The following is a 21920-nucleotide window of genomic DNA, read 5'->3' as shown; positions in this document are numbered from 1 at the left end:
ACAGCCCGGCATAGTTCCGCGCCCAAAGGTATTGGCCCCACAATCTGGCGCCCCTTTCGGTATTTCTTTATCATTAAACATTGCAAAGTACAACTCCCGAGGGGACTCTGCTCTCAGACTATGCGTCCAGATGCTCTACAGAGTGAGGCTGCAAGGCTCTTTTATTCTTACAAGGGATGCCCCAAAAGCAATCAGTTCAAAAGCAGTCAATCCCAAAAGCGTCTACTCCCAAAAGCTGCCAGCGTGAATCACAAAAATCCGTACAGCCTACCATGTGGCATAGCCAACGCAAAACGCGGAATTTTCGTACAGCCTGCCACGTCCGCATCCGCACGATCTGCCACGTCAGCATGTCAGCGCGATTTACAGAACTCTCTTTCAGAGTGCAAGATTCTGGTCTTTTAGCCTTTTAGGGTTTTAGGCCCCTCGGCCGGGGTAACATAAGTTGGTACAACTTGGAGCTTCAATTCTTTAATTCTTTGTTTCCCCCTCGGCCTCATCGGACGGGAACCCTTATGACATTTTATTTGGAATCTATCTGGGTGATCATGCCACGTTGTGACACGGTTCCCCTGAATCGTTCTCTTCACTGGCAAACTCTTGCCCTGTTGAGGTGGATACTATCCTGTCCATAGGATAAGTCAATGAGCCGGCATGCATTCCAAATCCTTGCTAAGCATGTCCCATAAGTCTTTGAATAGAGTCAGACTTTTGGTTTAGACAATACTCTCGAATCTCTTTTGGCAAACCATAGCAAAAGCGCTCATTCTAGTCTCTCAAAGTAATCTTTCAAAACGAAGACACTGGCAAATAAGTATCTTGTAACAAACTATTGACGTGTCAAAGCCCTGAAGAATGGAGCCAACTTGCATATGTCGGCCGAGGGGCCTAAACCCAAAGAAGAACAAGTAACAGAAGAAGTCCACCCAACTTATGGGGGACCCCATCCGATGGGGCCCCAAGTGACAGGATTAAAATAAAGCAGGACCCGCACACACGCAAAAACTAATGACATGGCAAATTTTTGAAAATTGCGCTGACATGATGACATGGCATGTTGTACAAATTTTCGCGTTTTGCACTGGCTAATGACGTGGCAGGTTGTACGGATTTCCATGATTTACACTGGTAGCTTTTGAGCATTGCTTTTGGACCAGATGCTTTTTGAGTTTTGAAGGCTTTTCACTGTAATTGCTTTTCAGGCCAAGGGCCTTTAAATATGAGGTTAGGGCTCATTCTCTGGCATGCTTCCTGGAGAAGGTGCACAGTTTGGAGTACCGGCTTGTACTGTGTTGATGCAATATAAAGAAATACCGAAAGGGGCGCCAGGGTTTGGGGCCAATACTCTTCGGGGTGGGATTCCGCCACTCAGTGTCGCATGTCGCCTCTCTTTCAGTTCAGTTGTTATTGAAGTGTTAAAAGTATGTTCAGTCTGTTCTTTTGTAGGACCGGTATGCTTTCAAAAAAGCACATGCCTGATGCTCTGATACCACTATCCCAAGACGGGCACCACATGCCAATAGAAAAGAACAGACTGAACAGACTTTTAACACTTCAATAAAAACTGAACTGAAAAAGAGAGACGACACGTGACACGGAGTGGCCGAATTCCACCCCACAAAGTATTGGCCCCAAACCTTGGCGCCCCTTTCGGTATTTCTTTATATTGCATCAACACAGTACAAGCCGATACTCCAAACTCTGCACCTTCTCCAGGAAGCATGCCGAGAATTAGCCCTAACCTCATATTTAAAGGCCCTTGGCCTGAAAAGCAGTTACAGTGAGTAGCCTTCAAATCTCAAAAGCATCTGGTCCAAAAGCAATGCTCAAAAGCTGCCAGCGTAAATCATGGAAATCCGTACAGCCTGCCACGTCATCAGCTAGCGCAAAATGCGGAAATCCGTACAGCATGCCACGTCATCATGTCAGCGCAATTGTCGGAAATGTAACAAACTGCTGACGTGTCAAAGCCCTGAAGAATGGAGTCGAAGAATGGAGTCAACTTGCAGATGTTAATCGAGGGGCCTAAACCCTAAGAAGAACAAGTAACAAAAGAAGTCCACCCAACTTATGGGGACCCCGTCTGATGGGGCCCCAAGTGACATAAAGGATTGAAATAAAGCAGGACCAGCACACACGCAAAAACTGATGACGTGGCAGATTTCCAAAAATTGCACTGTCATGATGACGTGGCATGCTGTACAGATTTCCGCGTTTTGCACTGGCTCATGACGTGGCAGCCTGTACGGATTTCCGTGATTTACGCTGGCAGCTTTTGAGCATTGCTTTTGGACCAGATGCTTTTGAGTTTTGAAGGCTTTTCATTGTAACTGCTTTTCAGGCCAAGGGCCTTTAAATATGAAGTTAGGGCTCATTCTCTGGCATGCTTCCTGGAGAAGGTGCAGAGTCTGGAGTACCGGCTTGTACTGTGTTGATGCAATATAAAGAAATACCGAAAGGGGCGCCAAGGTTTGGGGCCAATACTCTCTGGGGTGGAATTCCACCACTCCGTCTCGCGTGTCGTCTCTCTCTTTCAATTCAATTGTTATTGAAGTATGTTCAGTCTGTTCTTTTTTATTGGCACGTGTGCCCGTCTTGTGACGTATCCCAAAACCTCTGGCAGTAATCATCCAATGTATCTTTCTTAGTCACTCTCAAGAGATGCCACCCTTCGCACCGAGTGTTCCATGAACCAACCTCCAAAGAAGGCGACCTCAAACTATTGTACAAACTCAAGGGCTCGATGGGTGTCTTGGTAGCCTGAAAACGTCTCAAACCTAACGGACTGACCCCCTTCCTTGAACTGCTTGGTCTTCTTGCTCATCTGCTCACTGTCAGAAGAAGACAGACTCTCCTCCTCCGAACTGCTAGATGGCCTCCCATGCAAGCTAGACTTTTTCAGAAATCTGCTTTTCTTTCTCTTTCTCCGCTAATTCCGCCTTTTCTCATCCTCTTTGGAACTAGAGGCCGACGAATTGTCGAAACTCTCTAAAGACGGAAAAATCTTAGTCATCCTTGAGACGAGCACGCTTCTTGGATTTGCTTGCCACCTCAAAACTTGACTTCCAGCCCGAGTAACCGTGGAAATCCACCGATTTCCTCTTCTTCCGAGAGTGCTTGAAGCCTTTCCTTATCTGGTTCGTCTACTTTTCAAGAGCTCTGTCCAGCTCTTTCTGCAAGTACAACTTCCACTTTTCTGCACTCGTCACAAAGTGATGATGTGGCATGACCACTCGAGCAGACTTGATGATGTGGCAAAGAGTTGGCAACAGTACGGAATCCCGCAAAACGTGCTAGCAGGCTGACATGGCAAAATGGACGGATTTTCGTGTTTCACTCTAGCTGTTGACGTGGCAACGCTGTGCGGAATTGCGTACATTGCACTCGTGCTTTTTATGGCAGCTTTTGGAGCCAGTTGCTTTTGGGAACCAATTGCTTTTGGGATTATTGCTTTTGGGACAATTTGCTTTTGAGTTAAACTGCTTTGGGACTCTACTTTTGGCATCCCTTGTAAGAATAGAAGGACCCAAAGGGCCTCACTCTTCAGAGCATCTGGACGCAGAGTCTAAGAGTAGAGGGCCCCTACGCGAGTTGTACTTTGCTCGAGATTTAATATAATAAAGAAATGCCAAAATGGGTGCCAATTTTTGGGGCCACTACCTCTAGGCACGGAACTACGCCGGGTCGTGTCGTCTTGAATTGAATTGTGATTTAAAGTTGTGAAGTATTTTAAGTAATTCTTACGTCTATCGTGTCAAATTCTCGGCTTGGGGTGCCCAAGCCTATGACAATGGTATCAAAGCACAGCCGATTTCTCTTCTACCGAGAAATCCAATCCTTCTTCTCGTGACACGCATGGATTCAGGCAAGAATCAGACGACTCCTCCTGCCACCTCGGAAACAGGAGGCGGTACAGAAAATCCAAGCGGACTAGCAGAGAACGAGTACGGGCCACCTCGGCCTACGCAGTATCAACTCATGAAGATGCAATGTCAAGAGCAGGTTGATGAGTGCGCAAAGCAAATGCTCCAGTTTTCCAAGGACCCACAGTATGCTAAATTTTTGACCCGACACCCAATGGATGAAGTGCATATCATTGGCAGAAAGCCATTGAGTCATCAATAAAACCGGCAATCAAGAAACCTCCTACTCCAAGGATGTTTACTGAAGATGAACTCAGGACATTGTCGAAAAACGAGTCAACCAATTATTTAAGTCAAAGGAGAAGCAACTGAAGAAACGTAACAAGGGAATTGATTTGCCTGGTTACTTGGGCCAAAAATCCTATTTTGAGAAAGCAAGAAAACAGAAAAAGCGTGTACGCTTTGAAGCATTGTTCAGTTCGTCCTCATCTTCTTCTAACAGCTCGGATAGCTCATCCTTCTCTAACTCGAGTGATCAGGACAGAAAGGGTAAGAAACGACGAGCGGACTATATGTATTATTCACAAAGGAAGCACTATTTTCTCGACGACAAGGACAAAAAGGCCAAGGAATTCAAAGAGGGTGGACAAGTAGTAAAGTTTAAAACCTTTTCAAGGTTTCAAGATGCTCCTAAGGCTTTAGCCTTTATCCAACAGTTTGTATAGCATTTTCTAGACACTACTATACAGAGCACTCCAAGATTAGACAGGCAGCATCCTTTTTGAAAGGCAATGCATGAACATGGTCGTCCACTCTTTTGTTACAAAAGAAGCACTGACAGTGGCTGAAATTCGAGAACCTCTTTATTTCTTCATGGCTCACTCAATAGTACGAACGAGATGTGAGAACCGACTTGAACCACCTTCGGATGACCAAGGGTGACACTTGTTAAAGTTACACCACCGTTGCTTCGCCATTTTGTACAGCTAGTAATTGTCCCCGGTTGGCCACCCATCGCACATCACGTAGATTGCATGGGCAGACACTTTTAGCACGTGTCGTGCTGGTCATTTTCTGAGCCTGGCTGGGTGCACACATTTTTTAGCCATTTTTGGCTTTTATGTTTTCTGCACCAGTTAACACATTTTGCCCTACCTCAACCTAACATTCTATAAATAGAATGGTTAATGGTTAGGGTCTTGTAGTCATACATTGTGTATTGAGAGCATCATTTGCAGAGCACTTGTGTTTTCTCTCTCTCTCTCTCTCTCTCTCTCTCTCTCTCTCTCTCTCTCTCTCTCTCTCTCTCTCTCTCTCTCTCTCTCTCTCTCTCTCTCTCTCTCTCTCTCTCTCTCTCTCTCGTTTTCACCGCGCGTGGCTAACACTCTACTGCTCACTCTCACATCCCACCTCCTGAGGCTAGCGCTAGTATTTTTGGCCCTTTCCATCGCAGAAAAGTGCAACAACAACCTAATGTTTCTTTGTCGGGAGCCTAGCGTTTTTGCATTGCGAGCCTTGATCTACACTCCCTAGTGCTTACCCCCCTAGCAGGAAATCGCAACAGATCAGCCTTGTATTTTTTGGACCTGCTTGCGTTTTTGGGGCTGTTTGCGTTTTTGAAGACCGGATGCGTTTTCTACACAACGCTGCCCGTACGCACTCGAGGAAGCGGCTTTCACTTGCCTAGAGAGTCTTCTACTGCCGGGAACTTGCAGATCTACACCTATCGTCAGGTATCCCCCAAAATCGGCACTATTTTGGCTTTGATAACTTGATGTTTTTTCTTTGTTTTCAGCCCCTCGACGGCTGAGAAGTGCGAGAACCCCCTCCTCTGACACTCTGCAATGCTCCCGTACCGTTTCGGTGGTATAGAGGCACGCTGAAATCTCTGTTACAGCAGCGTTTTCAGCTCCCTTTGCAGCGTTTTTTGGGCGGACAGCAGGCTGATTTTTTGCCCTTTGTGCAGTTGATCCTTCCCTTGCTAGTCAGGACACCGTCCGGTGGTTGTCTAAGCGGTTATTTTGGACTGCTACAGCATTGGAGACGGTACCTTCGTCGGCGACTTGCGATATAATTGCAATCAATCCCCAGACAAGAAAGATACTAAATGCTTTCATTACAAAAAGAAAGAAATATTGTTGAGAGTTATTAAAACAATATAAGGATGATAAGGCAAGAAAGAGAACAAAGGCAAGTCCAAAGTTGAAGAGGTCAATCTCTGATACCATTTGTTGGAGGCAAATGCACACCACGGAGATCTTTACCCAACAAATAATACTCCCACTTATCGATCATGTATTTGCCTACGAATAATCTAATAATACGAACGTTTCCAAAGAGTTCTTCAAATCAAGCTCATCATCCTTTTCATTTAAGATGGTAGACAAGAAAACTCTAGCCAGCTGCTATTTGCCTATAAATAATGTAATGATACGAACTTCAAAGTTTTTTTCCAAGAGCTCTTCAAATCAAGCTCCTCATCCTTGCATCCCAGCTAACAACTTTAGGTTGATTGATGAGAATAAGATTAAATTCTCTCGAGGTCCAATTGGGATTGGAAGGGGGTCAAATTGAGCCAAGATGTTTTGTAGATCATCATCCCTTTCTTGCAACGTGCAACTCCAAACAAAAGCTTCAACATCCTTTACAAAGACGGCAAATAAACAAACTCTTCACAACCTCAATAGTGGCATCAATACATCCATCTTTCCATGCATCAAAAACGACAAGAGGGACACATGGAAATATAGCCAAGGCAAGATTACATTTCTTCATCGCATATTTACACAAACTAGACTTTCTGCTCCCCGTTTATAGAGATGGCCAGATTTCAATCGCCATCTCTCCATTATCTTTTATTCTGTTTGAAGAATTATCCGTGTAAATCTAAGTCCTACATGATGCAATGCAAAGCACCAGTCACATTTCAGTCACAACCAGGATTTAAAAGCTTTAACCAATGGATTAAGCCACAAGTACTTATATCCATGCAAGGCAACATGTAAGGGCAATCACCCATGTTCGCTTGCACAATGCGGACATGTAAGCATGCATTGCTGTCAACCAACAACTACTAATAATGGGCAGGAAATACCATTTTGCAGCAAACAACTCGAAACAGGCACCTGCTGAGAGTTGAAATCAGCCAACTGCCACAAAAAAGAAATCATAGTAAGGAAACGCATAACAGAAACAAACCTCCAGATCTTCTCAAAGCCCGGGGTAAAGCATTTGACCTGAGTAAAGGGACAACAGGGGGCCGATAAGCGATGAAAATCAAAGAGAGGCGCCCACCTTCATCGCCTTCGAACCATGTCAGCTCGACCTTCAGTTTTACAAGCAGCTGCTCCCTTGCACTGCCGCAAACTGCGAACGATCTCGATCAAAAATTTGTGTTGTCCTGATCACTAATTGACACGAAGCATTTAAGGGAGTGCGCACGGGCTTTTTTTTTTTCCCCCTTACCATAAGCGCGGTGAATTTATATTAGACAGAATCAAATATTACATCTGCTTAGCCACAGAGTTCTAAATTGGATACACCAGGAGTGGGGGATGTAGCATTTGGGGTAGCGAAGCATGCAGGGGCAGCTCAAGAAGGGTCCATAAAACGTGAGCTCGCAAGTGTAGGCTCCATACGTGGGTATCCTTCATGGGACCATCTATACAAGAGGGTGGTGTAGTAGGTGAGAGCTCCATAAAAATGGGGGAGTATCCAAACTTTGCTCCATAAAAAAGGAGGTCCCGGGGTGAGACCAAAACAAGGGGTTGTTGACACCCATCTCCATTATTACCCTAAGCAAGTGAGGGGAAGGGCATCCAGCTCAACCTGGACCCTTGCCACAAATCTTCACCCATGCGCAATCTGAGACTCCAAGTGATGAACATCGATTTCAACCTTGATTTGCCACTGCTCCCTGCTAGGAAACTTGAACACGCTAGGCTTGAGATGAATTCCCATAGGCCAGCAACCAGATTACTAAAGCAATTGGTAATAGTAATCAACATCTAGGAGAATCTCCTTTTTCATCTTGTACAATATCACTTCATCATTGGCAATCTTCATGGCCTGCAAGTTCACCTAAGTTACAAGATTGTGCACCCTTCTATTGTATGTGATTAACTACAATTGGGATAGCTAACGTGTAATGGTTAATTATTGTGTCATCGTTTTATTTTTGGTGAGTTAATGACTTGTAGATGAGAATTCTGGGAGTTGAGGGGAAGGCGTTGGCAATAAACTATTCTACGTCATTTTACATATAATAGTGTTTTAGATCTTTTATCAATAAGCCACTATGGCTACTTTGTAAATAGGATAGTGAGAACTCACCTTAAGAGGGTCATGCAATAAGTGATATGCTCTACTCATAAACTAAAGTAGAACTAAGTGCAAAAGAGGGGCCTCCAATTTTTGGCACTAATAAGCAATATCAAATATTAAATACCAAACTCCAGGAGAGGTGCATTGGAGTTTGGAGCTACAATCTTTATGCCATTTTTATGTGAGATGCTCTCAATTTTCCCTTTCCACTCTCTTAACCTATGTCTTGGGCTATGGAGCTTCAGTGTGTCATCTTCCTTTGTAAGAGTGTGTAAGAGTTTGTCTCCTTCCTTCCTTCCTTGTGTGCTATTATGTGTATGTGTGTGTGCATGTTAACATCATCCCTTCTATCTCTCTTTTTTCCTTTCTCCATCATAGCAAGGTAAATGTTTGTGTTTCATGGTCAAGGGTGCAAGCCCACCCTTGCTCCCAACAGTGGTATCATAGCTTTTGGTTCGAGGGAATTGACACTCAAAATCAAATTTTAAGGAGAAAATTGTGAATTTGCTGCATCGAGTTTGTAAAATCAAGACTTAGTTGACGATTAATTGGCAATTCGACAAATTATTTCCACTTATCAACGATCGAGATTCTGCATGACAAGTTTGTAAAATCGAGGCTTAGTTGACGATTAATTGGCAATTCGACCAATTATTTCCACTTATCAACGATCGAGATTCTGAATGACAAATTCATTTCGATGGCTCTCTTGTGTATTGTGTGCAGAATAGCCAGAGTTGAAGAAGCAAGAGATTTTGGATTGGGCATTGAATTTAGAAAGATTAATCGGCAATTAATTAGCAATTTTTTTCTTATCTATAGTCGAGACCAGGTATGTGCAGCATTTAATTTAAAGCATAGCTAATTTTGAGTATGAGTAAATATATACATTGACAAGGGAAGAAAAGAATGGGATCTTGAAGAAGCTTGGAACAAAAAAAAGTGTTTAACTGGGTCAGTAAAGCAACAGTAAGTCTTTGAAAGTGCTTCACAGAATTGACAACACGCGACGGGAAATTCTAAAATATCAGTGAGCATAGAATTCCCACAAGGGCGCAATTGGATAGCGAGAAATCAAGAAGGAAGCAATATGAGGACCAGCAATCAACTTTATTCTCGACTTAGCCTTTCCATGTAAAGGACGTGGATCATCTTCAAGAGATCGAGGATCGAGTGAGGGTTGAGCTTTGACTAGTACAAGCCCTCAAAGAAATCGAACCAACAAGCTACAAGCTGCACATTGAGGGTCCGACAACGACGGCCGTGGGAATTGAGCCTTGCATGCAAGGGCCCCCCTCTGTCGACCATCACTAAACCATGTGGAAACGCTACCATAGGGGTCGCCTTGGCGTTGGGAACATCTCCCTCTTCCTGCTCGTGACCCAAAACCGCATGTAGCAATCGCCATCAACGCTTTTCCTTATCACGCAGTCGAGGCTGCTCCTGCTCGCTACCTGTGAAGTTTTAATGCCTTTTCAAAACTAATTTTATCACTTAAAAAGGTGTGGCCACCATTTAATCGCCTTAGCCAACCGCCAAAGGAGCTTTAGTCCTTAAGAAAGTAGTCACTCCCCCCCCTCCACCCCCCCCCCCCCCCCCCAAAAAAAATCCTTGCTTCAAAATATTTTCTTTGGTCGATCACCAAGCACAAGCAGGAAAGAAAAAAATTTGATAAATTTTAGTCATTACTATTCACCGCTCAATCTCCCTAGCCCTTGCCACTCCACCATAAACTTATGGGCCACCTTCAATAACGAATGCCTTGGCCGCCCAACCTCAAAAACGATTTGTTGTTGTAATGAAAATGGCCTATGAACTTTGAAAATAGCGGAATCAAGAGAATTAGAGTGAGCATTATTGTGAGGTTACTTTGAGAACATAGAGGGTGAACTTAATTGATGATAGTAGCATAAAAATAGTACTTAATTAACTTGGCATGAACAATACTTTTTCAAGAGAGAGTATTAGAGAACATGACAATAGTTGAGGACCGGATTTACTTGGAGCCGGTCCCCCCTCCAAAAGGCGTTTGTATTATAGATTCTCCCATCAAGAGAGACTTGGTACAATACAATCTTTGTGTTCCTTGTGACCTAGGTGATGCAATGAAGATGGAAAGCTTCATGCATCATGAGCATAATATAAACTTTGCAAAAAGCATTAACTATCCCAAGCCTTGGTCCCAAGGCCTCAAACACCTTTGAAGGTGGAGAGAGCTAGCGGGGAATGAGGGTAGGGAAGAGGAAGAAGGATCATTCATAGGAGAAAGAAATAGTTCCTCACGTATCATCACTCTTCTTGCTTAGCATAGCATAATAGCATAGTAATGAAGATGAAGAAGATGGCAAGCTTAAGCATTGAAGCATGGCTCTTGGTTGGATTTGCATTCCATAGCCAAGAGTGTTGGTGTAGGCTCTCAACTTCTCAACAAGCTTGGAGAAGGAGATGGAGCTCTTGCACTTTACACTTCACACAATGAGAGTGTGTGTGTGTGGTTGTGGGAGAGTATACCCCCTCTCATGCTTGGTCCACCCCTCTCACTCTCTCTCTCTCTCTTTTGTATTATTTAATTATATCATTTGGACATGGGTCCTCTTTTTCATTTTTGAGAGAAATAACTTAATTATTTATTTTTATGCATTTAAATTCTTATTGGGCCCCTTTAAATCCTATCCAATAGGAATCAAGCACATCATGAGGACCACATGGGGAGGAGCTTGACATGTGTCTTTTATGCTTCTTAAGATATTATGTTTGAATTGAACACTTCAAACACCTTAGTCATTTAAGCATTAAAATAGTTTATGCCTTTTGAGAGATCATGTTTGAGTTGAACACTTCAAGAACCTTAGTCATTTAAGCATGAGAAGCACCTCAATCTTGGGCAAGGTTCCCTCAAACACCTTAAGCGCCTTGGTTAGCAAGCACGACAAACACCTCATTCTTCGGTAGGATTCCCACCTCAAGGTCAGCCCTAGATTGCCTAAGGTCAAAAGACTTTTTAACACTAATGTTTGGAGGTCTTTAATGAAGCGAACCCTAAGGTCTTTAAGCTCCATTAGGTAGCATTGCTCTTTAACATACCATCTCTCATTTGGACTCATTTAACCTTGGCCCGTGTTGAGATAGATCCATAAGCACATGTCTATATTCTAACCCTTATTCCCGCTTATTCTCCCACATTAAATGATCAGTTTAATATGAGAAAATCATTTGGGTTGGTTAGATATTAGATTTTATGACATTACCTCTCTCTTGAAATCATATTCGTCCTCGATTATGAGTTAGAAGAGATAAAGTTTTAGTCATTAGTCTACGTTTCTTAGCGGGTAAAGGATCCCTTTTTACCCTACGACATCATTCCAAATTGGATGACTAGTCCATTTGGTGCTTGGGAGACGTAGATACCGCAAGCATGTCTGCTCTTTAGTCCATAACAAACTCCCAAAGTAGAGTGACAAATTCTATTTGGTGTTTGAGTGACTTTGTCATCAGAAACATGATTCTAAGCATGCATACTATTTAAGTTTATGCACAAAAGAGGATTAGTCATATAAGACAAAAATATAATTCATTTAGAAAGCATTTACATTTGCTTACTCTAGTGTAGCACTGTAAGTATTGACAAGGTTCACACTATCCTTAAGCTTTATTTGTTGCATCCATCTAGCATCTTCAAAAGGATAATTTTTGAACTAAATAAGATACTGTCGGATAATCTTACCATGTCATAGTACCTTGTCTTCATGCCGAAGGATAGGTTCGGGTTGTAGCACCTCTTCTGGGTCTTCGATTTCTGGAGGGTCTTCAATAATTGGTTCTCTTGGTGGCTCTCCTTTGTAGGGCTTAAGTAGGCACACATGAAAAGCATTGTGTATGAGTCAATGGCTGAGCAACTTGGGTTGATAAGCCATGTCATTGATTGGCTTCAAGATTTGAAAAGGACCATAGTATCTTTTTGCTAGTTTAGCATAATACTTTTGATGGCCCATAGGATTTTTGCCCGTCGTTTGCTTCAATCGAGCCTTGGGAAACTTAAGTAAGACCCAATCATTTTCTTTGAACGTTAAGGCCTTCTGTGCTTGTCAGCATAAACTTTTTCCTTTGCTAAGAGAAGGATATAGCCTCCTTAACCTTTTGAAAAGATTCTTGTAGGTCACGGCTATACTCATCAGCAGCGAATATCTTCCCATGTACTTTAAGTAGCAATGGGAATTTTAGGTATTCCCTCTATGATCTCAAAAGGTGCTTTTCCTGTAGTAGTATGGACAATATTATTGTACGCATACTCTACAAAGGGTAAGTACTTTTCCCATTGTGAGCGTTGATCTGCTTCTGTAACATAAGTCTTTAATAGATCGAGTGTCGTAAAATTAGCTATCTTACTTTGGCCTTCCGTTTGTGGGTGATAGGCCAAAGAGAAATTCAATCTTGTACGTAGATTTTCAAAGAGACCTTCCAGAAATTACTAGTCATTCTAGGATCTCTATCTGACATGATGGATGTTGTGTTTGAAAATCTGAGATATGAAGAGGGTTGCCATTTGGTGTGCCTTAATAGTCCTTTTGACAGGAATAAAGTGTGCTTGCTTGCTAAACCTGTTGACTATTGTCCATATTTCCATATTCCCATGGATAGACTTGGGTAATCCAAAGATAAAATTCATGGATATACTCTCCCATGGTGAATTAGCAATTGGCAATGGGCACGGGAAATTTGTATTTGATAGTGATATGGTTTAGTGCTCGATAGTCCACACACATACGGTATGTACCATCTTTCTTTTGCACTAAAAGGACTAGAGAACAAAAGGAAGAGGAGCCAGGCCTCACCATCCCTTTGTCTACCAATTCTTGTACTTGCCTCATGATCTTCTCTTGTTGAGCTTGGGAAACTCGATAAGGAGGCTTGTTAGGCGGTGAGCTTCCTGGTAGGATCTCAATTCGATGGTCATCATCCCCTCGTTTTTTAGGTAAGTCCATAGGGATATCATCGATAAAAAACATCTTGGAATCCATTTAGAAAAGTAGACAAGTCTAACTCTTCTTGATTTCTACCATTTTCATTGATAAATCATTAGCGTCATTAGTGGATTCTTTGACAAAAATCATGTACACAGAAACCCAGCTTTTCATTGACTTATCAAAATGCGGTGAATTTACAAGTGGTATAGTACGACCAGACTCATTAGAATCTATATAAATGCTCTTTCCCCTGTAGGTGAATTAGATTCTCCTTTCAGGGAACTTCATGTTGGCAGCAATGCGGTTGAACCATGGTTCCCCTAGGATAGCCCTCATGTTGGAGAGGAGAGATGAAAAAGTCTTCTTTGTCGACATAGCTTTGGACATGAAGCCTCAACTTCCCAATCAAGGGAGTAACGGAGGCTTGATGTCCCTTGAAAGATGTGTAAATAGTTACAGTATGTCCCTTCTTAAAAGCTTGAATGCCCAACTTGGTGGCCAACTCCGTTGATATGAAGTTGTGATTAGAGCCAGAGTCAAACAAGATGAAGGCATCATGTTCCCTTACCTTTCCCCAAGCATAAGAGAGAGGTGATCCTTTGCAATGAGCATCCTCTTTTGGAGCTTCGATGGTGGAAGCTCTAGGAGTCTCACTGTGGGCATTTCTCTTGGGGCAAGAACGATAGCCATGTCCTTGCTCCCCACACTTAAAACACTTATGGTCCTTGCAAAAAGGTTCAAGCTCTTCAGGAGAGAGTTTGTTTTTACCTTTGTAAACTCCCTTCTCCTTGGACCGATTGTTGTTGTTGTTGTTGTTGTTGTTGGAAAGAATTTTGGGCATTGGTTTTTCCCTTTGCATCACTTTTGTCTTTGTTTTCCATGGGTTTGACATTCCGTCTGGCCCCTTGTTGGAAATTGATACGGGAAGCAACCATAGTGTGGTGGATTACTTTGGTGATGGAACCAGGCCATAGTTGACATATGCGGACATTTCTTCAGGTAATCCCGCACAATTTTTTTACTTTTGCTTGGTGAAGTCTATCTTTTGGAAGACACTAGCCTTGAGATGTAAATCCCAAAATTTGTCCACATATTTGTGAATAGACTTATGGGAGAGAAGCTTCCAACTGTGCCATTCGGTAAGTACTTTATCCTTTGCATCACTTGCAAGGAATTGCTTCATGATAGAAACTCGTAGAGTTTTCCATGTCTTTGGAGTTCGTCGTTGCCGGCTAGCCCACCATTGACGAGCCGATTTTTGAAAGTGCATAGCTACATGGTGTAGCTTGGAGGACTACGTGAAGCCCTCATCTCCAAAGGCTGCATCAAATTGCTGGATGAAGGCACTTTGTCGGTGGCACCAAAGGTGCCATCATAGGTGAGAAAAAAGATACACTTGCCTCTCTCTTTGAACTTCTTGAGCTTTTGTGACCTTCGCCATGCAGGGTATGATTTGCGATGTCCTCCCTCTTGTATTCTCTAGTAGAATAGCCATAGATTTCGTCAGAAGAGAAGGAAGGTGAAGAAGAAAGAGAAGAGGGTGACCTCTTTCTTGACCTTTTCTTCCTGTTAAGAGACAGATCGAACGCGTGTCCACCTGGCCGGACACGTAGCCGGACACCACATTTGTAGTCAATTATTTTTCCGAGCTAGTGTAGTGATACTCCGTGTAAATCTTGATTCTAGAGTAGTGGATCAATTCCCTGAGTTGTAATGATATTTGTAAAGGTCCATGTGAGTCGACCACTGGCCATTTAGAATACCCTAGGTATAAAGGTCAATAACCTTAATGTGAAAGGAGGCTTATCTTTAGAGAAGAAAGGAGCTTTGAAAACATATGCTCAAGCTACGAAGCTGCTCCACCTTGTAATCATCGCAACTAATGAATGGGTAATCATATTTCAGTTTGGAAACTTGCATTGTGTTCCTCTCTCTTTGCTCTTTCTTTCAAGTGTAAGCATTGTCAGTTTTGTTGAGATTTGCGACTACACGTCTGTGAGCCTAATCTTCAGATTTGAGTGCTTAAATCATTGTTTTAGTCATTTTGACCATAGGAGACTGTTCTTAGACAATAGGACGACATTTATGGCATGTTCTGTTGTAATTTTCAAGACCTTTTTCATGATGGATCATGATTTTGGTACCTTGTTGGATTGCGACCAGATTTGGTAGGTTAGTGTCCCTAGGTGTCCTAGACCTCCTCCTAAAGTTTCGTTGCATTTTGAGTCCGTTCGAGTGTCAAAATGGAGTGATGACCTAGAGCTGTGAGAAAGGACATAGGCAGATTTCCCTGATAATTGAGTGTTGGTTTGCTTGTAGCGTTGGTATGTTTGCTTGTTAAGGTTCACTTCTTGAGATTGACGATCTCAAAGAGTCTCTGTGCCCCATCCGAGTCACTTCCCCGAGTATTGACATTATGTTAGTACCAAAAAGCTATGCTGCAGACATCCATTGCGATGACTTGCTAGCATTGTGGTGATTTCGGACACCACATTTGTAGTCAATTATTTTTCCGAGCTAGTGTAGTGATACTCTGTGTAAATCTTACTTCCAGAGTAGTGGATCAATTCCCTGAGTTGTAATGATATTTGTACAGATGTGAGTCGGCCACTAGCCATTTAGAATGCCCTAGGTATAAAGGTCAATAACTTTAATGTGAAAGGAGGCTTATCTTTAGAGAAGAAAGGAGCTCTGAAAATGTACGCTCAAGCTACTTCGTGAAAATGTACGCTCAAGCTACGAAGCTGCTCCACCTTGTAATGATCGCAACTAATGAATGGGTAATCAGATTTCAGCTTTGAAACTTGCATTGTGTTCCTCTCTCTTTGCTCTTTCTTTCATGTGTAAGCATTGTCAGTTTTGTTGAGGTTTGCGACTATGCGTCTGTGAGCCTAATCTTCAGATTTGAGTGCTTAAATCATTGTTTTTAGTCGTTTTGACCATAGGAGAGTTCTTAGACCATAGGATGACATTTTTGGCATGTTCTGTTGTAAGTTTTAGGACCTTTTTCATGATGGATCGTGATTTTGGTACCTTGTTGGATTGCAACCAGACTTGGTAGATTAGTGTCCCTATGTGTCTTAGACCTCCTCCTAAAGTTTCGTTGCATTTCAAGTCCGTTCAAGTGCTGAAACGGAGTGATGACCTAGAGCTGTGAGAAAGGACATAGGTAGATTTTCCTAATCATTGAGTGCTGGTTTGCTTGTAGAGTTGGTATGTTTGCTTGTTAAGGTTCACTTTTTGAGATTGACGATTTCAAAGAGTCTCTGTGCCCCATCCGAGTCACTTCCCTGAGTATTGACAATAATATGTAAGTACCAAAAAGCTATGTTGCAGACGTCCGTCGTGGCGACCCGCTAAAATTGGTTGAAAGAAAGAGAAAAGAGAGAGGAACACAATGCAAGTTTCAAAACTGAAATCTGATTACCCATTCATTATTTGCAATGATTACAAGGTGGAGCAGCTTCGTAGCTTGAGCGTACGTTTTCAGAGCTCCGTTCTTCTCTAAAGATAACTCTCCTTTCACATTAAAGTTATTGACCTTTATACCTAGGGCATTCTAAATGGCCAGTGGCCGACTCACATATGTACAAATATCATTACAACTCAGGGAATTGATCCACTACTTTGGAATCAGGATTTACAAATGGCCAGTGGCGGACTCACATGGACCTTTACAAATATCATTACAACTCAGGGAATTGATCCACTACTCTGAAATCAGGATTTACACAGAGTATTACTTTACTAGCTTGACAAAATAATTGACTACAAATGTGGTGTCCGGCTACGTGTCTTGCCAGGTGGACACCCGTTCGATCTATCTTTTAACATTCCCCCCTTCCTAATTAGTGTCGTCCCTTAACACGACCTTGTGCAGGCTTGTCATAGGGTTGTTTTCAGCTTTGTCTTCAAAATTGGATGTCAGCTTGGGAAGTGCTTTGTCATTGATGACGCTCCCCCCCTTCCTTGAGTGATTCATATCTGTCATGTTGTTGATACGTGACTTGATCTTTGATTATCAAGATAACTTTTGTGCACTCTTCTCTTTGTTGCCAGTCTTGGCCACCATGAAGAAGGATTTTTAATGTTTTTGAGGTTATAGAACCAATCCTCTTTGTGGCATGGACTTAATGATGGGTTTGCTTTCCATGTCCACTGCAATTGGGGTTGTCTGCAATAGATAGCCAATGTTGAAGCACTGTGTGAGCTACGTATGGTTGCTGTTGACGACTCTCTTGTGGAATTTGTCATTGCTTGTCGTTGTATGCCATTATTTGACTTGCCATTGTTTGATGGGGCTTTGTTGTCGACCTTGGAGGGGATAAAAGATGCTCTTGATAAGCATATGGAGACCTGAAATTTTTGCTCCAAGTCATTGTCGATTGATTTGGGTAGACATTTCTTTATTGTTGATGTAGAAGGAATATATACAAGAAGTCGATGATGAGGGTTTCTAGATTAGGGTCTTAAAACTTGGATGACCAAAGGGGGAAAACCCAGAGGAAAAAAACCGGGTGGGAAAAAAGTGCCTTTAATATACGCTCTTATTGGAGTTGAGCATTTGGACTTGAAGTACCTGTTATGCAAGGTGAGTGCTTGGGAGAAACAAAGGAAGAGTGCCTAATGCAAGTGCCAATTATGGGACACTATATATGCATACGAGAAATTTGTCAAACAAAAGCATGTAGAGTAAGAGATGGAGTTCATGGTTGCTTCAAGGAACAAATGTAGCACATGTGACATCAAAGGACATCTCAATAGCTTTCACGTTTCCAAGAAGGGTTTTCAATGTAGAAGCTTCTCCACTCATACCTCACTAGTATTGAGTGTGTGAGTGTCTTTTGGACTTCCTCCTTCACTTATCACTATACTACAATGACTTCGACTCTTAAGCTCACCTATACCAGCATGAGCGACATAACGTAATTATGCTCAACTCTTCCAGATTGAGTAGTACATAGAATAGCTAAGACGCTTAGACCACAGAGAATATTACATGAAGGTTTGGGAGTAACGCCTCGCTCATTTAGTGGCTTAGCTTCCCGACTCTGACTATTATGCCATGTATTTTTAATGGCGACTTGGACTTACCTATTCAAGCCTAGAAACCCAATTCCATAAGTTCTGGAAATTTAGACCTTTTCCATTGTGTTGGTCTTTAGGTGCCACCATTTTGTCTAGTAGGTTGTCGTATGTTGGCTCCTCTTGACTTACTTCTTGAGTGACTGATGTAGCCTTTGCTTTATCTCGCATGAGAAGTGGTTGAATTTGTGTTTAGGTTCTTTGTGTTTCCACGAGCAATTTCGGAACCCATTTTGTTTTTGGTCCTTGTGTGATCGTCTTTGGAATTTTTTCTTTTGCTTTGGCTTGATTGACACCAGGCTTCGGTATCCATATCTGATGATTTCCTTTGTAGAAGCCTTGATTTTGGAGTTGATGATGAGGTATCCATCTAGAGATTGCAGTTGCCTTGGTTGCAATTGGATTTTGTTGGCTGTTGGTTTTCATTGCTTGCCTTTGGGTAGAAGCTTGTGCTGCATGATTTCTCTTGGTTGTTCCAGATTGAGCTACAATTTTTGGTAACCATATTTGAGTGTTACCTTCATAAAATCCTTGTGCTTTGACTAGCTTCATTGGAATCATTCATTGCTTCACCTGTTTGTGTTGGGTAGCTTCGCTTAGGTCTGACTTTGGTACCCAAACTTGTCGCATTGTTTACTGCTTTGATGTTTGCTTTTGCCTTTTATGGTGGCTATTTCTCTTGATTGAGTTGTCTGTCTTGTGTTTATAGCGCATCTTGCTCTTTGTAGAACTCTTTGGTTGAGGCGAGTAGATCCAGGATGTTACTTTAGGCTTTTTGGCCCAAATATTAATGTTTCCTTGGAAGTAGCTCTGAGCAATGATTGACTCATTTGATGCTACCCACCCTATCACTTTTTGTTGTTGAGGTTGAACTGTTGTATCCAAACTGGGTCTTGACATTGATGTGATCTTTGGATACTAACACCAGGTTGATTCTCTTCGGCTTCTTTTGAATGCTTTTTTGTGATGGAAACTTTGGTTGAAAGACTTTTTGTTTTGGTTTCCATATCATTTTTGATGGTGTGGCTCTTGATGTAGAGGCTTCACGGGAATTTTGATGGAGGCTCGTTGAAGGTAAAATCGTCGTCCGAGTTTGATATACTTCAATGTTTACCTTTGCTTTACCTTTTTTTGCCATGCTTGGTTGCTTCTTTTTTGCATTGACTTGAGGTGCTTTTGGGGCCTTTGATGGTGTTGTTGTGAAAGATTTTACTTGTGGTTGAAAGAAGATGTTCCTCCAGCTTTTTGTCAGGACTAGACTCTCTTTGATGTGATGGGAGTCAATTATGTGAAAATTATCTTTTATATTCTCCGGTACTCAATTTGAGTACGGCTTCTGCTATGTTAAAGCTAGGAATTGGCTTTATTGAACTTGTGTACACGATCTCCTCTAGCTCGGTGATTAACAGCTTTTGCATCATTATCCATGTACCATAAGATATTATATTCTTTGATCTATCACAGCTGAACATGTGATTTTAAGTTATAATTCTCCGCATATGCTAAATTTGATTGTCGTAGGAGACAATCGATCTTCTTCCTTGTCCCTGTTCGTTTTTTGATCTTGCGTTTGCTGAATATTTGACGTTGAACTTGGAAACTTTGCTCCTTCATCTGCTTTCATTTGCACTTTTTTTGTAGTCGACTTCTTTGAAACAGCTTCTGGTGATTCTTCAGGTATGTAAATGATGACATATTCGCATGGTTGATCTGCTTCCTTCATTTGCACTTTGATATCAAGCTCAATGACATAGGCATCCGTTTCACCTTTGCTACTTTCATACTCACAAACTTTGTTAGCTCCCTTCAACAACTTTATTGTAAACAAGGGAGTTATATCATAGCCATCTTCATCACAAAATTTGGTGTTAGTCACCTCATTTATGCAGACATCAAGAGTCGCCAGTATTTGATCCCATTCAAAGGGTTCAAATAAATCCTATGGAAATGGTTCCTTAATGTAAGCTTCATCTTCTACTGAACGCTCTAGGAAGCAATCTTCCGTTCTAAGACTTCCACACTCCGGAGCTTCGTACATCCAAATATGCGCTTTGCTTTGCAACCAAGCAGGTACCTCATTTTCCTCTTCAGTTGTGGAGTGTAATTCTTCCCCCGGGGTTCTCTCTACATCTCTATAACTATGATCCTTGACACTGATTTTTGTTGTGACCTCTTTGTGTCTCAAGTAGATATAGTAATCGCCCTGTTGGAATTAGGGTTGCAGAGAAACACGCACAGCTTGGAGAAGACGAAGGAAGCTCAAGGCACACAATAGAGAGTGTATAACTTAGTGTGCAATGGAAAGATAGATAGCCCTAGAGTGATGTGCGTATATACAATGCAAGGGGGGAAAAAACCTCCTAAAGAGGGAAAAAATGCCCCAACGGTCCTAGTGTGTTCACACACATCACTACCACATGTATATGGTAACAAATCCCCCCTGGAGTGATGCGGTGAATGAGAGCTGGCACATGAGTAAAGGGAAGTGCCATGCCTTGAGGACATGATCAGTCCACAAAGGGGAGTAAGCCCAAAGCTTTGCGGAAAGATTCAAGCTTCTCACGAGACAATGCCTTTGTGAAGAGATCTGCAAGGTTGTCCTGTGTTGGCACATAAGCCAAACTGATCTCTCCTGCTGAGAGCCTCTCCCTGACATAGTGGTAATGCACCTCAATGTGCTTTGTGCGAGCATGAAAAACTGGGTTCCTCGCAACTGCCAATGCGCTCTGACTGTCAGTGTAGATAGTGTTGGCAGTGTCCAACACCCAAATCAGCCATAAGGCGTCTGAGCCATACACACTCAACCGTAGCTGTGAAGACTGTCCTGTACTCAGCCTCACAACTCGAAGTGGCCACAGTATGTTGCTTCTTGCTCAACCATGATATACATGAACTGCCAAGCATGAAACAAAAACCACTTGTGGACACTCAAGTGTCAAAACAACCAGCCCAATCTGAGTCCGAAAAAACATGTAAGTCTGGCGGCAATGATCCCCCCTTGGGATAAAACAAGCCAAGATGTAAAGTGCCACTAAGGTAGCGGAAAATCCTCTTAACAGCCTGCCAATGCTTAGACCCTGGGCTATGCATAAATTTGCTGACCTGTGAGACTGCAAACTGAATATCTGGCCTCGTGTTGCATGCATAAATGAGGCAGCCAACATCAGTTTGGTAAAGAGTGACATTAGCAGGATCGCCAGCATCATATAGACTCAACTTCAAACCTGTTTCCATGGAGTGGCAATAGGTTTGCAATCCTCAAGTCCAAACTTACATAGCCTGCTCATTTTCAGCCCTTTCCTCATCTAGTACATCATGTACATCTGCATCAGTAATAGGCTGATCTAGAACATTTTCAGAAACCCCCATAGGCTGTACATTTGCCTCATTGGAACTTACATTTGTATTTCCACCACTGAAAAGAGGCAACAAAGTGTCATAAATGTTCTGTGAGCTTACATTACTGTCTCTAGTACATGACAGCAAGGGCTGAACAGAATCTTCCACAAACACTACATCTCGAGAAACCAAAATTCGTTTTGTTTGCAGATGATACAACCTGTAACCTTTGCTTTCAGCATTATAACCAACAAAAATACATTTGACAGCCTTATCATCCAATTTTTTGCGCTGCACTTGTGGCACCAAAGCATATGCCAAACAACCAAAAACACGCATGTTCTCA

At 42.3% G+C, this 21920-nt stretch overlaps 1 protein-coding gene across 3 annotated transcripts in view; it reads right to left on the bottom strand.

The window, feature by feature from the left end:
* Positions 1 to 7316, bottom strand: part of LOC147440309 (vacuolar protein sorting-associated protein 26A-like) — a 59411-nt gene extending 52095 nt beyond the window's left edge. The window contains exons 1-2 of one of the 3 annotated variants that reach the window (XR_015190375.1): positions 7100 to 7316; positions 6958 to 7012 (exon numbers count right to left, since the gene is read on the bottom strand). Coding sequence is in view for 2 of the 3 variants with exons in the window: in XM_086530085.1 (XP_086386211.1) it covers positions 6958 to 6960 (3 nt within the window). In the remaining variant the exon portion in view is untranslated. The remainder of the gene's footprint in view (positions 1 to 6957; positions 7013 to 7099) is intronic. The other 2 variants (XM_086530085.1, XM_086530084.1) reach the window with 2 other exon arrangements.
* Positions 7317 to 21920: the final 14604 nt, after the last annotated feature.

This window comes from Adiantum capillus-veneris, chromosome 15 (genome assembly GCF_014529385.1).
Source record: "Adiantum capillus-veneris isolate H3 chromosome 15, ASM1452938v2, whole genome shotgun sequence".
Lineage (NCBI taxonomy): Eukaryota > Viridiplantae > Streptophyta > Polypodiopsida > Polypodiales > Pteridaceae > Adiantum > Adiantum capillus-veneris.
Note: the sequence above shows the minus strand (reverse complement) of the source record. Positions and strands in the feature narration are given on the sequence as shown.